The following is a 16,780-nucleotide window of genomic DNA, read 5'->3' on the forward strand; positions in this document are numbered from 1 at the left end:
TTACATCAGAGGCTGAACTACAACAAAGTTACCATCATTGTTTTCTACAATTAAATATTCGTTTGGTACAGAAAGTTCCTTTTTTCCACGTTCCTGAACACCACTTGTGAGGGGTGAATGCTCGATATTGAGTAAATTTTCCTTCTCCCACACCTCCAGCTCCAGCTTCCGGACTTCAAGTTGAAGCTTCCGTTTTTTGAGGGACTCTATTTCGTTTCCTCGGGATGCTGGACGAGTACTCTCTTCTTGACAGTACCTATAAAAAAAGGAGAAAATTAGGTGAAAGTTAAGACTTACAGTTAAGCTAATTTATATTGGCTAATGTTTAATAATTTATTCCCACTATTGATCTCAGGGTACCCATTTTATGGACAAATTTAATCTTTCAATTTAAGACTGTACCCCAGATGCAATGATCGAGAGAGACTGATATTAGATGCGACGTGAGTCATACGCAGCGAGTAGTAGTTTGAGAGAGAGAGAGATGGAGACAGATAGAGTGCGCACGTGTGGTAGCGAAAGACATTTAATGAAAAAGACATACCGGTACTTGTGGTAACCGCTTAAAGGAGGCAGTGCAAGAGACGTGTGATGTATCTAGTATTACATGTGGTGTAGCTTAAAATTCACTCTTAATGAAACGTAATTCCAGACCTTGATAGAAAAATTAAATGTTCATAGATAATACCTTTTTCCCATTGATTTGTGATTGCCTCGGGGGAGCCCGCCAACCTTCAGAGGCTGCATCCCCAAATAAATACGGAGGGCCCCAGCCAGGGTTATGAGTGAAGTCCACAATGGTAGCTACGGTGGAGAAGCTGGTACAGTGTGTCACGCTCCCAGAGGAGCTGGTAGTCGACATACACACTCCGGGCGGTGTATTCATAATCTCATGCTGACTCACTGCATTGCCATGAGGTCAGTTACTATACGCAAACCTTTTCTTGAGCCCTGAGCTCCCTAGTGCTGAATCGGTAGACCTCGGTTATCTTCGATATCCATATTGGCAACCTTTGAAACACAAACTATGCATTGCTGTGCGACATCTGGCGTACACTTTACGAACTAGTACTGATGTTGTTTACACAGCAAAGCCAAACTATATAATAATTCAAGCTAGGAACAAGATTTGCATCGAGAAATGTTGTATAATGTTAAATAATGTATGTGTAACAGAGTTGTTGGCGTAAGATAATAAATGTTTAGAAAATTCATATCGATCGATCATATTATCGATTCAATTCAGATTTCATTTCCATCCAGTTGGCAGTATAACCGGAACCGTCAACGCTCCCTCCTTACCCCTCACCCCGTAAAAATCGGGCTCAAGAAAAAGTTCGCGTATAGTACTCGAGTTTGTGTGTCGTGGGAAGCCGTGAAGCGATACATTTGTTACAAGACCGTGTGGGGCTGAATTACAGTAGAATTAATTAGATTAATTACATTACTACAATGTTGAAATGCCAGTTAAATTCATACTAGAACAAAGAATTCTTATGTATGACACATATGTAAAAACCGACTCGTAAAGAGGTGAGTAGGCAATTTCAGAAGAGATTTCCCGGGGTTCCTCTTCCAGGTAAAGAAACAGATATCTCGTGAATAAATTAACAGGATCACTTAATGTTGTGATTCCTAAACTGAAACGAGGGATTCTATTAGAAAAAAATATCGACATTAACACATCATTCGTACGATCTCCCACTACATCTGTACAATGTGTTGCACAAGAAGTCGGTATCTCAAAATCCTCCGTACATAGTGAAATTAAAGAGGTTAGTACTCATGATGAAGGCTGTTGGGTGCATGAGTAAGCAATAAATGTAGTAATAGTGGACACAGAATACGCAGAAGGTTATGAATATACCGCTCAGAACATGCATGTAGTCTCCCGGCCATGCTGGGAGTGGGACACACTGTATTTGGAACAATACGGCTGATGGAACATTTGAGCGGTTCGTGCAAGTATGTCTCTCTTTTTCATTCACTCTTCTTCATTACCGCATGTGTTCACTATCTGTCTCTATCTCTCTTTCAAAATACTACTCACTGCGTTCGGCTCGTGTCGCGCCTAATATCAGTCTCACTCGATCATTACGTTTGGGTACAGTATTACACTGAAAGATTAATTTTGATGTGACAAGTCATTTCCCTGTGTTTTCCATGCTTTCCCTATTTTTCCAGAAAATGGGTACCCTAAGACTAATGACAGGAATAAATTGTTAAACACCAGCCTTTATAAATAATCTGTAATAGACACATATTCGGCTATTATGTTTTAGTCTCTATTAGAGACATCTTCAGCTATTTTTTGTCCTAATTATTGTCAATACCGTGTGTAATGTGTTAGTCCTAAACATATAAAGGCCTACAATAAAATAGGTATTGGAAGGTGGAACACACTCCATTACAGGTGAGCAAAAGTCAATGCGGGTATATATAATGAAGTTAATAAATTGTATAATATGGAAATGGCATCACACTTGTATCATATCAAAAACGACACCATTCACTAGCAAATGAGCATTGCACCCATCACTGAGAAAGCACAGGAAAAGCATCTCAAATGGTATGGTCATGTCCTGTGTGCCGCATCTGGAACAGTTTGTTCCTTTTTTTTTTTTTTTTTTTTTTTGGCTAGCGGCTTTATGTCGCACCAACACAGATAGGTCTTAAGGCGACGATGGGATAGGAAAGGGTTAGGAGTTGGAAGAAAGCGGTCGTAGCCTTAATTAACGTACAGCCCCAGCATTTGCCTGATGTGAAAATGGGAAATCACAGAAAACCATCTTCAGGGCTTTCGCAGTGGGATTCGAAACTACTATCTCCCGGATGCAACCTCACAGCCGCGCGCCCCTAACCGCATGGCCAACTCGCCCAGAGCCAATTTAACTCACTCCTTTGAAATTAATGGGCAACGTCCACACGAACGTCCAGAGCAAAGCTGGCATGACACAGTAAATGATACGAAGACTCTCATGTTAAGACCACACGATGCCCAAGATCGTGCAAAATGGTGGACCTTGCACCAACGGGTAAATGCTAGGAATAATAATATAAATTTGTAGGCCTAATTTCCTTGTAATCGTTGAACCAAAATTTAAATTATAATATTACAGATTAAAAAGACAATAACTCTTATCTTCTTAATGTTTTTTTTTCAAACGCCCAATGTTTTAAAATCTGCCCATATAATTTACATACCGTAGAGGTGCTCAAGTATTGTCAATCAATCAATCACTACTGATCTGCACTTACGGCAGTCATCCAGGTGGCAGATTCCCTATCTGTTATTTTCCTAGCCTTTTCTTAAATGATTGCAAAGAAATTGGAAATTTATTGAACATCTCCCTTGGTAAGTTATTCCAATCCCTAACTCCCCTTCCTATAAACAAATATTTGTTCCAGATTTTCCCTTGCTATTAAGGAGAAAATATTATAGAAAAAGGAAATTATCACAGAAAAGAATTCTACAAATAAAGTACTGTGTCAGTGGTGTGTTTCTTTTGTACACATTAGTTGACCAGCTTACATATTTAACGACACTTCCATTTGCGACAAGAACTGGGAACGTACCCACGTTTCTGAACAATAATCCACACGTTTCTGTTATGAGCATGTTTAAAACTGGCATGCTCACTCGTGCCAATTTCAAGAAAGGGTCCCTGATGAGCACAGGCATTAGAGGAATGACTGATGGCTTGCTGTGAGCAATGTAGTCAATTTTTGTTGGTTGTAGTGGCTGTGTACAATGGGATTGCGATGATCCACTTCACAGATTTATATTTTATGATGAAGTGTAGCTTTTTTGACATATGATACATTTATTTCAACTTCTTTATGCCATTAGTGTTCATGCAAAATATGTTTCAAGATGACTATACCAGAGTATGATAAACATGCTCAAGCATCACATTATTATGAACAGTGTTCCACTAAATGTAATCCAGGGAAAACAGATCTTGGTTACTAGCGGGCAGCCTGAGCCTGTAAGTTTAAAGCCACACAAAGAAGTCGCAGTCAAGAGGTGGAATTAGATACCAGAATACAGTCTTAAGTTAAATCATTTCCAGCTTACCTCTAGCCTTAGGTGTCTCCTGCTGATGCTGGAGCTCTCCATTTTGCCAGCTTCCATCAATTTCAGTGGCAGATATAGGCCTACTTTCTTCCAACGCCACTATATAGTCACTGGTTGAAGCGGAAGTTGGTCCCATTGTAGGAAGAACGATTTCTCCAAGAGAATCTTCTGTTCCGAATCCCTGTAAAACAGGAGATTCTCTTCCGATAATGTCAAGAACAAGGTGGTCTATGACATCTAATTTTTTGCTACTTCCTCCCCCACTTCCTGTCTGATAAGCATTATCAACTTTTGCCTGTAAATAAAAGAAACCATGTAAGTCTAGAAGAAGGACATCCTGTTGTAACTGTCTATACTAAAATACTACCTACATCTATTGTATACAATAATTTTTGTATGCTTTTTTGCATATTATAACAAAGATTTATAAATATCACTGGAATTCATTTTAGGTTATGTTCTGCTCAGTCACAGTCATAAAAACACAAAGGATGGCTGTATGATGCATAATGTTAAATGACTATGGGTAGTATACAGTTCAGTAAACTATACTGCGGAGCTAATAGTCTCCTTATTTCCCCCTCTCCCCCTTTAAAAAATATCGACACCCAGTTGAGAAAAGGGTGGCTTGAAGTTAGTAAATAAACACTAACATAACCTCCAACTAAGAGAAAAACAACAGCTAAAACTTACCACTGTTCTGCTCCTCATGTTAGGCCAAGTAGCATCCCGCACATAAGTGTGATCTTTGTCGGCTGTGACCAGCCCAATAGCCACAGCATAATCCCGCAGTTCCATCCATGCTTGCCTCTTCGAGTCCTTTGTCACGGTTAGTGAAAAGGCTCCGAACAACTGCCCCTTCAACTCCAGCACTTTTCTAAGGAAACTTTCTTTCCTGACATTATTGTCATTTATTTTACCCATTGTAGCCTATATAAACTGACAAGAATCTGAAACTGCACTGAATAGCCGGTTCCGGTTGTAGTCAAACACAAAAAGCACAGAGTATGAGTGGGTCAAGCGCTAGCCTACTGCAAGGAACGAAAACAAACTACTGTAAGAACATGCAACAAATCGATTCTAACCTCAAACTGTATCAGCTGACTAATGAACTAATATTATTAGTGAAGCCATTTTATTAGTCAGGCATACATCTTTATGAAACAGAATTTTGACAACTAATAATTTGTTTTATGAGTTCTAATATTATTAGCTAATATTATTAGTTAGTTTTATGAAACAGGCCCCTGGGCCTCGAATGCTTTAATACTGTCGGGGTCAGAAAAGAACAAGAGTTGACAAACGGAGGCCTGACAGGATATATGTCAGGACTCAGCTAAGGGCCCCGTAGTCGCCAACCCACACTCCCAAGTTGAGAGCCTCTGGTGCCCCTGTTAGTCGTCACTTAGGACAGGTAGGTGATACCGAGGGTACATTGATCTGCGTCCCCCACACACTGGGTCTCTTAGAGTAACGGTTAGTGCTATTAGCTGCCATTCTCGAAGGCCTGGGTTTGATTTCTGTTACTGCCTGTGTTTTAAGATTAGCAGGAGGGTTTGTATTCTGATCAAAAAGGTTACATACAGTTCATATAATTGGAGCTGTGCCCAAAATATCCGGAATATGTTGATGAATGTGCCTGCTAAACAAAGTAGACTTTACAAGCTTGAAGTCACTCGCATCAGTTCTGGAAGCAATCAGAAACCTAGGGAAGCTGGATCCCATTCTTTCACGCTGCGCTTTTTCCCAGGGGGTTAAACCCCTCAAGGAATCACAGGCCAAAGACTTCGGTGGGGGACCACCTTGGGCAGGTCGAAGACGTTTTGGAAGCCATCTCGAAGTCATCCTCCCCGAATGTGACCCACTCCGATCAGGGGTATCTGTAGCCGAACCAAGAGGCCAAGGCAATACCCACCTGGTCGTAGCCGGTATTGCTCGGGGTCCAACGTGGGACAATGCCTACTACGGGATGACTGAGGCAATGAGCACTAGAACTAGAGCGTATACAGAGCACTAAATATAGAGAAAAATAAAAATAAAAACAACAACAATAATAATATGTCCTTCTGACATTCAGCTGTGTGGGAACCTGTGTTATGACGCGGATACTACTGATGATTGATTGATGTTTGTTGTTTAAAGGGGCCTAACATCGAGGTTATCGACGCCTAATGGTACGAAATGAGACGAAATGAGATGACAAATTAAAAGTCCAAAATCCTCCACTGACCACAATTCAAAGCCTGAGGACGAAGAATGAATGGAAGGATGGATATGAATTTAAAACGATCAGTGGATCCGACCCACAATGCCTCACATGCACAGAAGCTCGCACAACACAACAGTATTACGGACCAAGGGACTGCTTCTATAGTACGATGCTCAATCGATTATGCTTGTTGTCGAAACGGGTCCAAAGTCCAGGTCATCGGCCCCTCATAATGGTATTTATCTCTAAAAAATTAGAGCCTTGGTACTTGTCATATTGCGGTACTAATCAAGAGTAGCGTAGACTCGCGGTATTCCACACATTATGGTACTACTCACAGGTAATGAAATTCGCACATGTATTACAGACCTACTGTGTTTCGCACATTGCGGCGCCATTGACAGGCAACGCAAACCTATGGTGTTCATCACTTACAATAAGTGTACTAACCAGAGGGACTCGTACTTTCCCGCGCTGTTCCTCATATAATGGGTACTAATCATAGGCAAGCCAGAACCATGGGTTCCGTCATCCCATGGTGTCGCTATTATCGTGCTACTAACCACAGGTACTGTAAAAGCCGTCGCGCTCTCGTTTGCTACTGATCATAAACCTATTTCGTACCTAACATGGTGGTACTACGCGCAAGGAAAAGCGACCCATGGTGTTCCCCGCGTGGTGGTACAATTCACGAATAGTTTCATGGTTCTAATTTGATTATCCCTTGGTCGCCCCTTTTAGTCGCCTCTTACAACAAGTAGGGGATACCGTAGTTGTATTCTTCGTCTGCATCCCCCACGCATAGGGGGTAGAGAGAGGAAAAAGAAGAAAAAGTAGAGATCCGTCACTTCGAAAAATGAAGTAAGGGACAAAGAAAGGCAAGTGCCACGATGGGCGTGAAGATGAAAGACTCCCTAGGCCTCGAATGCTCTAATACCGCCGGGGTCGGAAAAGAACAAGAGTTGACCAAGGGATGACAGAGAGGATAGATGAAAGTAAGGGGCCTAGCACAAGTATGTGGAAGCAATGCCAGGACTCAGCTAAGGGCCCCTTGGTCGCCAACCCACGCTTCCACGTTGAGAGCCCCTTGGGCCCCTTTTAGTCGCCTCTTACGACAGGCAGGGGTACCGTGAGTGTATTCTTCATCTGCGTCCCCCAACCACAGGGGGTGCGGATACTACTGCCAAGGGTAAATGACACTCCCACCTGCAAGATCCCTGGGTGGTCACAAGCGGGCTCTCGGGCGTGATCGCACACATAAGAGGCCCATCTCCGAGCAGCACGCACATCAAGAATTTGGAATCGCTCTAACTAACCCTCAAAAAAGAATAAAATATAAAGAGGAGACCATGGCCACATAACCCTTTTAATCGCCTTCTATGATAGGCAGGGATTACCTGTGAAGGTATTCAGCCCCTCCCACCCACAGGGGGTCCAACACATTATACCAAATCGCAATCCATCTCCGCGCCTAGGTCGCCCCTTTTAGTTGCCTCTTACGTCATACAGGGGATCCGCGGGTGTAATCTACATGTGCGACCCCCACACGCAGGGGGTCACATCCTTGGGTATTTAATATGTTCTACAGAATACACTGATATTATCTAGATGTGATGTTTGTTTGGGAAATCACGTTATCATTTAATCTGACATTCCACATGCACCAAACCATATTGAGCTTCAACGATCAGGTAGCATATCTCGCATTTCATTTTACAAATTTTATTTCATTGGTTATCCCATAAAATACAGTACATTTTACACCAAAAAAAACAAAACAAAAAAAAACAACAACTAATTAGTCATTTATATGTTTGTCAGTACATAACCTCGGAAACAAGAACATTTTCAATTGTACATATTTTGATGATGATGCTTGTTGCTTAAAGGGGCGTAACATCGAGGTCATCGGCCCCGAATGCGTATTTTGACTTATACGTCATAAATTTTGCCCACGCATTAAGCAATTCAAGAGCCTGTTAGAGAATTGTCCAGCTCCTTGTCTGAAGGGCCTTTGGTTCGATTTCCAGCCGATTCAGGGATTTTATCCGCGTTTGGTTAAATTCCCTCTCTCGGGGCTGGGTATTTGTGTTTGTGTCAATATATTTTTCTCCATAAACACAACACATCAAAATACCAACAACCACAGAAACACACAGAATTGGTGTCAGTAAGGGCTTTCTGCTGTAAAATGATATGCTAAGTCCTCATGATCGACACAGTTCACAAACGCGACCCCATCAGGGTGTGGGGAAGGTGGTGGAAGGGAAGGAACGAATGACATAATTATTAATATATTTTGAAATTTCAAAGTTTGTTGACATTTATTGTACAATATTGGTTATAAATGACATGCTCTTAGCAGTCTAGTTCACAAAACGCTATCACGTTTACAAAAAAAGCCTACTACGTTGCGCCAGCTCCTCTTCTTCGCGAATGCTGAGAAGAGCTTGTTTGGTATTATCCCAAAACTACCGTCTCCATCTTCCTGAATATTCCTGAGTAAAGTAGTCTGAAAATGGAATTGGGTCATCATTCTGCGTGTTCCAAACTGAATCCATAGGTGAGATGGAGATCACACGTTGCGCTGGTCTATCTGAAACAGATCATTGTGTAAGAGCAGAGACACCTTTCTCTACAGATATTTTAGTTTATCACAGTAACCCTTCATCGTTCACATATGGAGTGACCTGTCTATTAATAATAATAATAATAATAATAATAATAATAATAATAATAATAATAATAATAATAATAATAATAATAATAATAATATATAGTTTAATAAAACTCCACGGCTGTCCCAGTGGTTGAGAACGTAAGAAACCATATGTGGCCAAAAGGGTGGGCCTACTGATGACGTGCAAGTCTGATGCCGTCTATGGAACCTATAGTATGCACACCTTTTAGTGACAGATGGACACCCTAGTGCTGAATCGGTCGACCTCGGTTATCTTCGAGATTCGTATTGGCAACCTTTGAAACACAAACTATGAATCACTTATGCATCGCTGTGCGACATCTGGCGTACACTTTACATACTAGTACTGTTGTTGTTTACACAGCAAAGCGAAACTATAGAATTCACGCTAGGAATAAGATTCACATTGAGAAATGCTGTATAATGTGTGTGTTTGTGGCACAGTTGTTGACTTAAAATAATTAAGGTATAGAAAAGTCATATCGATGGATAATATTATATATTCAATTCAGATTTCATTTCCATTCAGTTGGCAGTATTACCGGAACCGGGAGAGCTCCCTGCTTACTCCTCACTCCAGGATCTATCGCTAAAAGGTGCGCGTACTATACTGAGTTTTGTATGGAGCAGCGCAGTGTGCAGTTGGAGTGGCGACAGTACCGGGTGAGCAAAATAAAAGAGGCTCAGAAATCATTTACAATAGGACTGACGTGGGATTTACCATTGTTGACGAAGTCCGACTTGTTGGCTGAATGATCAGCGTACTGGCCTTCGGTTCAGAGGGTCGCGGGTTCGATTTCCGGCCGGGTCGTGGATTTTAACCTTAATTGGTTAATCCAATGGCACGGGGGCTGGGTGTATGTGCTGTCTTCATCATTTCTTCCTCATAATGACGCGCAGGTCGCCTACGGGAGTCAAATAGAAAGACCTCCACCTGGCGATCCGAACCCGTCCTCGCATATCCCGGCACTAAAAGCCATACGACATTTCATTTCATTGTTGACGAACATCACATAAGATGCTGAAAATGGCCTCATCTGAAGAAATGAAAACATGAGGATCCAAACGTCCTGAATCCACTTCACTGAGAAACCACCGGCAGAATTCAACACGCGAAGGTTGGTCTGGACGCTCTGACGCATACACAACAGTAAATTAGTAAGGATGTAGATGCAGATCATTTTTGACAATGTTTCGACACGGCAGTCTCTTAATTCCACCTGCACTGATAAACGGAAGGGGCTGCCCGGTCGAGGCGGTAAAGGCGTGCTCGGTTCGCTCGGAAGGACGTGGGTTCGAATCCCCGTCAGGAAGTCGTAAAAATAAAGAAACGAGATTTCCACTTACGGAGGTGCATATGGTCCTGAGGTTCCCTTAGCCTACACCAAAAATGAGTACCAGGTTAATTCCTGGGGGCAAAGACGGCCGGGCGTAGAGCTAACCACTCTATCCCATCACGTGCTGAGTTTAACAATAGTGAAAGCCTTTACCTTCCACTCCTCCAAGGGCTTTCATGGCCTGTACGGAGGTGACTTTGCTTTGTTTTGCTTTTACTGATAAACGGAGTTAAGATTTCGTCGGACTTCGTTCCACGCTTTCCTTCATTCGAGCAATGTCTTCTGGTGTTCGAACTCTTTCGGGATAGTTGCGGTTTTTATTCTCTGCAGTGCCCATTTCACGCCATTTTTCCATTAACTTATGCATTGAAGACCTTGCTGGAGGTTTCCCAAAACACTTCCAGTCTTAAACTCTTGCGCAAACAGTTCCGCATAGACTTAGTACGAATCGTGCTTCGTATAGCACACGACAATAAACATGCACTGTTTTATTTTTGATGTTGACGGGGATGATGATGCTTATTTTAAAGGGGCCTATTATCCAGGTCATCTTCCCCTTATGGTACGAAATGAGGCGAAATGAAATAGCAATTTAAAATTCCAAAATTCATATACTGACGAGAATGCCAAACTTGATGATGAAGAATCAATGGACGAATATGAATTCAAAGTAATCAGCGGATCCAACTCACAATATTGAGAGTTAAAAAGAATTCCAAAATCAATCCACTGACTAAAATTAAAAAAAAATATGACGATGAACAGAGATTATGAACTTAAAACGAATGTTGTATCCGAACCGCAATGCCCTCCCCTTCCCAGAAACTACAGTATTTTAACCCTAGAACTGGCAAACGTCGCCCTTTGCGATGCATTATAATATCACTAGGATGCCAACATCGCCCGCGCGACGCATTTTACATGCATTCACTTAATCAGCTGTAACATCATTTATCTTTCACTCATGCTGTAAGTAAGACATTGAAGATAAAGCTTCAAGTCATTCTTCACACATTCCTCACTAGCCGCAAATGACTCAGTCAAGGTCAGGCATTTAGTCAGCTGCCCATTCCTCATTCCCCTGAGGTCTCATATTTTACTCTGTAACTTTGCGCAAATAGGAGTGCGTTACTACACCGTGGCCGATCCGAAGATGACATAATACCACTGCTTTCCTTGAGAAGCGTGAAGGGAAGTCCTTCATACCGTCGTTGTACATTTTATCGCTCTCAGCTTATTTGGAAGTGGAGTTGCAGGCCTGTCACTCCATAACCCAGTGTGACATAACCAATTGTCTCAGCTGAGAGCGAATATCACTTGCTGGAACCTTGTAAGGCAACGGAGGCAGCAATGTAACTGCCTCCTTGGCAGTCTTATCTGCTTACTCGTTTCCCTCTACACACATGTAGCTTGGGAGCCGCATAAACGTGATTCTAGTGCCGGCAACTGAACACCCGCCCAGTAGGTTCTGGATCCGCTGCACCAGAGGGTGCCGAGGAAAACATGTATCAGTAGACTGTAGCGAGCTCAAGGAGTCAGTACACACCAGAATGTGTCGGCGCTCATCGCACATGCGTACCGCAAAGCTTCACAGATAGCATAGAGCTCTGCTGTGTACACACTAAAAGTTTCTGGGAGAGCTAAAAGAAACCTATCGTTATCGATAACGAACGCACAGCCCACTTTCATTTCTGCCCTCGAACCATCCGTGTAGACGACGACTGAACCTGGATAGCGGCCAACAACGGAAGGAAAGGGCCTCAGATAAATCGATAGGTCCGCGTTTTCCTTCGGGCCAGTGTGCAGATCCAGGATCATTTCATGTCGTTGTATTATCCACGGAGTTACCACATTTGGTTGTGTGACAAGGTATGAAACCTAAGGTACAACAAACAATCTGTGACAGCTATCCAAGCGTATTCCAACCGGCCGCGTTGCTCGAGGATAAGCAGCGTACAGCCGACGGCATTCCTTGTGGAATACGCAAGGATAGTTTACGTGAAGGGGCATCTGTCGTAAATTTGCTGCATAGGTCAGAAGCATTTGCTGGCGCCTCAGGTGTAAGGCGGCACATCAGCTTCAGTAGCGGGCTAGCAATGGGTCTTGTACGAAAAGCTCTCGTTGTCAACCTAACCCCGCTGTGGTGGATGCTATTCAGTTTCCAAGGACGCTTTACCTTCCTCATACATATGCTGCACTGCCGTAGTCTAACCTGGATAAAATATGTGCCCTATAAAATCGTAGGAGCACCGTGCGGTCACCCTCCCAATTAGTACTGCTAAGAAACTTCAAAATATTCAACTTCTTGGTCCATTGCACTTTTTACTGCCGCACACGTGCTATAATGTGCTATAGAGTAGGAGCCCGAGGAATCGGTGTAACTACGGGAAGAGCGATATTTCCAAAATAAAGATCAGGATGCGAGTGAAGTGTGCTCTTGCGGCAAAAGTGCAAAACAGTGGTCTTTGCGGTTGAAAAACGAAAGCCGTATCCTAAAGTCCCCTCTTCCACTCTCCTAATAGACTGCTGTAATTTTCGCTCTGCGAATGGTACCAGCAGTCTGCACGCCACATTTCACATACTCGGTTTTAGTGATGTTAAGGCCCAATCCATATTCCCCTAATCGGTCTTTACACATTTGCAGGAGGTTTCGAGATTCATTTGGAACTGATCCGCAAGGAACACGTCATCAACATATAAGTTGTGTATGGCGTCTGGATGTCAGCCGTGACTGTATCCATATATAGGATAAACAAGTGAAGTGACTGTGCTGAACACTGATGAACCCCAACATTGATAGGAACTGAGGGTGATATCCTTACCGGTTAGTAAACAACACTGGCAACTTCGTCATAGACAAGTTGGGTCCATCGGACATAGGCTTCTGAAAAACTGTGGGACCGGAGGGCCTTCCAAATAAGCTTACGTGGTATCTGGTCTGTTGTATGTCCGGCGCTCCCTTATCGCTCCGCCAGCCAGCTACACGCGCGCCAAGTGTCATTCTTCTAGCCTCGACGCGCAGCCCTCAGTGCGCGTGCCTGAACCATCGTGTGTGTACTATAAAGAGGAACTCCCAGCCTGTCCTGATGCCCACTTGCCCCGGTGTCCAGCTCCAGAATACACCCTACGTCGAGCACGGAGGCTACTCCTCTTGAAAATGTGCTTCGATCAGGTGGACTGAATTTCTGGCAGTACGAGGTATCACCTCTGGTCACCGCTCCTCTTATTCCGCTGCCCATATCCAGTCATACTATTACATACCGTTATATTTCCCTAATTAATACAAGCTCCCTTGGTTTCGCCAAGTAAGAATTCTTCCAACATTGAACTTGCTTTTATGAACTCAGCAAGGAAGGACTTTCCAAAACATTTATGTCAGTACTTCGGATAGTTTTCGACTATCGACTTTGCTATCACAAGGACTATCTTTTCGAGATAGAAGTGGATGTAAATACTGCAAACTTGTATATAGTGTACAAAAGATAGACTCTTTCTCAAGATTCTTAATTCATTTTGCTTCAAGTTAAATTTCATTTTATTTGTGTAAATAGTGTATTTTGTATTTGAAGCGAATAATAAAGTTGTGTTTTGTAAATCTCAACCTTGGTTACAACACAACTCTATGGCGCCGAGGTAAAAAAAATAGAACGCAACAAACACTCCAATTCATCGGCCCCAGTCACCAACTCTGTGGCGACAGGATAATAACTTGCAATTCATCCACTCCTTCACAACGAGGTACAGCAAACTCAGTGCCCTCCTACACTTAGACATTGGCGGCGAAGTCAATCAGTGCTCAGTGTGTCGCCCACTCAACAGACATTCCACAGCTCTCTGTCGTGTGCTCCACCTGTGTGGCCCGCTCCAGCGTGTTTGCTTGCTCTCTCTCTCACTCCCAGCATATACCGGTCAAGGTCGCGCCTACAACCAGTTCTGACACACAGCTCTCCTTGCTCTTTATTGCTCGCATCTCGCAATGGCTACAGCTGAGCAACTCGCTACGGTATTCCAAGCCTTACAGCAGCAACAACAACAGTTTATGCAACAACAACAGGCAGCATTAATTCAGGCTATTCAAGCTATTTCTGTCTCTACACAGCCATCAGCTATTCCTCCGTTCTCTGCTTTTGATCCGGCTAAGGAAGAATGGTCAGTTTATTTAGCACGCTTACAACAGCATTTCATCTGCCATTCTGTCACAGATGACCAACGCCGCCGAGCACTATTTCTTAGTTCGGTTGGCAATGCTACGTGTGAATTACTACGTAAATTAGGTCCAGAAGAAAACCTTTCTGAGGTACCATTCGCAAAGCTCCTGGCCCGTCTCACTGAACATTATGCCAAAGCTCCTCACATAGTGGCTGCTCGCTATAAATTTTTTCAGAGCAGAAAGCAACCCCATCAGACACATACTGAATGGATAACTGAATTGCGTGGTCTAGCTAAACCCTGCCAGTTCATATGCTCCAAGGACGGTTGTGGTTCACCCTACACTGATTCTCTCATTCGGGACATGGTAATTTTACATACTCCTGAGGACAAGATACGTTTTGACGCTGTCAAGCAAAGTAACCCTTCTTTAGAAGACGTCCAGCGTATTGCTACGGTTTATGAGCTTACTACCAAGACTGCCGCAGCCATAGCTTCTCCACACGAAGTTGCTCAAGTCTCGACTCAGGCCCGCAAGTCCTCTGCTACAGTGAACCGTCCAGATAAGGCGCTCTCTACCAAGCATTCTCGCCAGGTTCCCTCTCGTAATGCTACAAGGAAGCCCAATTCTAAAAGCACCTCAAAACTCCTGCCTTCCTGCCGAGGCTGTTTCAAGCATCATGAACGTCGTGACTGTCGTTTTTTCAAAGCTACTTGTGAACGATGTAATAAACTTGGACACATTAAGACTGTATGTCGGAGTTCGCTCCGCCCTGCTAAGACTCCTGCAGCACGCCCGAAGCATATACAGCCCCGCCAAGACATGGAAGTTGACCAGATCAATCTTACTCTTCCCACAAGGAATTCTCACAAGATCATCGTTCCTCTCTCATTCTCTACTCGATCTGTCGATTTTCAATTAGACACTGGATCACCTGTCTCTATTATTAATCTAGCTACCTACCATGACTTAGGTTCCCCTTCATGCTCTCCAGCTGACATCCAGCTTGTGACGTTTAACAAAAAGAAAATTGACATTAAAGGTCAAATCCAGCTTCAGGCTAGTTATAAAGGAATTCAGAAGGCCATTCCTCTTCTCGTAGTTAACAACTACACTGCATCCAACATTATGGGCATGGATCTATTTAACTTATTTGGTTTCCAGATACATGACAACATTAACGTTGTATCTACATTGCATCCTACTTCTGACGTTACCGATCTCCTAAAGCAGTTTCCTGAAGTCTTCGACTCTCAGCTCGGAACAGCAAAAGACTATACAGCTCACATACAGCTGAAATCCGGAGCTAAGCCTCGCTTCCTCAAAGCACTTCCAGTACCCCTAGCACTTCAAGACCTGGTCACGAAAGAATTAGAAAGATGGATACAAACTGGCATTGTGGTACCAGTTACTTCTAGTCAATGGGCTACTCCACTAGTGGTAATCAAGAAACCTGATGGTAATGTTCGACTTTGTGGCGATTTTCGCTCTACAGTCAACGCACAACTCGACACAGATATCTTTCCTATTCCACGTCCAGAAGACTTATTCCGTCGTCTCGCTGGTGGACAATTCTTCTCTCGAGTTGATCTTAAAGAAGCATATCTCCAGCTACTTTTAGACGAAGACTCTAAGAAATTTCTAACACTCAACACTCCTCTCGGACTGCTCCAGCTCCAGCGGCTCCCATTCGGTGTTTCATCCTCAGCGGCTATTTTTCAGCGCTATTTAGCTCAACTCACTGCCTCCATTCCCGGTTGTGCTAACTACCTGGATGATATTATTGTTACTGGAAAAGATCATCAGGAACATCTAAACAATCTACGCCTCCTTCTCCAGAAATTGAAAGACAATGGCCTACGAGCGAATCTCGCTAAATGTACATTCTTTCAGCCTCAAGTTCACTACCTAGGACATATACTTGATAAGACTGGAATTCGCCCTAGTGCACAGAATGTCTCAGCTATCGTCAACATGCCAGCACCTCAGAACCTCAAGCAGCTCCAGTCCTTCATAGGCAAAGCGAACTACTATAATAAGTTCATTCCCCGCTTCGCTACAGTGGCAGCTCCATTAAACGCTCTATGTAAAAAAGGTGTTAAATTTCAATGGACTCCGCAATGCCAACAGGCATGGAAAACCATCAACAACGCCTTAATTCAAGCTATACAACTCACTCATTTTCAGCCCGACAAGCTCATCACGCTAGCTACTGACGCTTCAGACTACGGTGTCGGTGCCGTTCTCTCCCAGAAGGATCGTCATGGACGGGAACGCCCCATCGCTTTCGCTTCGAAAACACTTA

The 16,780-nt window shown here is 43.2% G+C and overlaps 1 protein-coding gene across 1 annotated transcript; it reads right to left on the reverse strand.

Moving 5' to 3' along the window:
• Positions 1-206: 206 nt before the first annotated feature.
• Positions 207-5,002, reverse strand: LOC137500458 (uncharacterized). The gene is made up of 3 exons (XM_068227356.1): positions 4,772-5,002; positions 4,079-4,373; positions 207-256 (listed from the first exon to the last, which is right to left on the reverse strand). Exons 1-3 carry the CDS (start codon positions 5,000-5,002, stop codon positions 207-209), a joined length of 576 nt encoding a protein of 191 aa, XP_068083457.1.
• Between the last annotated feature and the right edge of the window lie 11,778 nt (positions 5,003-16,780).

Source organism: Anabrus simplex, chromosome 4 (assembly GCF_040414725.1).
Source record: "Anabrus simplex isolate iqAnaSimp1 chromosome 4, ASM4041472v1, whole genome shotgun sequence".
NCBI classification, from domain to species: Eukaryota; Metazoa; Arthropoda; class Insecta; order Orthoptera; family Tettigoniidae; genus Anabrus; species Anabrus simplex.

Bases quoted from the DNA above. Each gene is read 5' to 3' on its own strand.
- LOC137500458 (XM_068227356.1), bottom strand. From the start codon at position 5,002: ATGGGTAAAATAAATGACAATAATGTCAGGAAAGAAAGTTTCCTTAGA. The intron at 4,374-4,771 runs GTAAGTTTTAGC...TTTTATTTACAG, and splicing joins ACATGAGGAGCAGAACAGTG to GCAAAAGTTGATAATGCTTA. The intron at 257-4,078 runs GTAAGCTGGAAA...CTTTTTTTATAG, and splicing joins GGAGACACCTAAGGCTAGAG to GTACTGTCAAGAAGAGAGTA.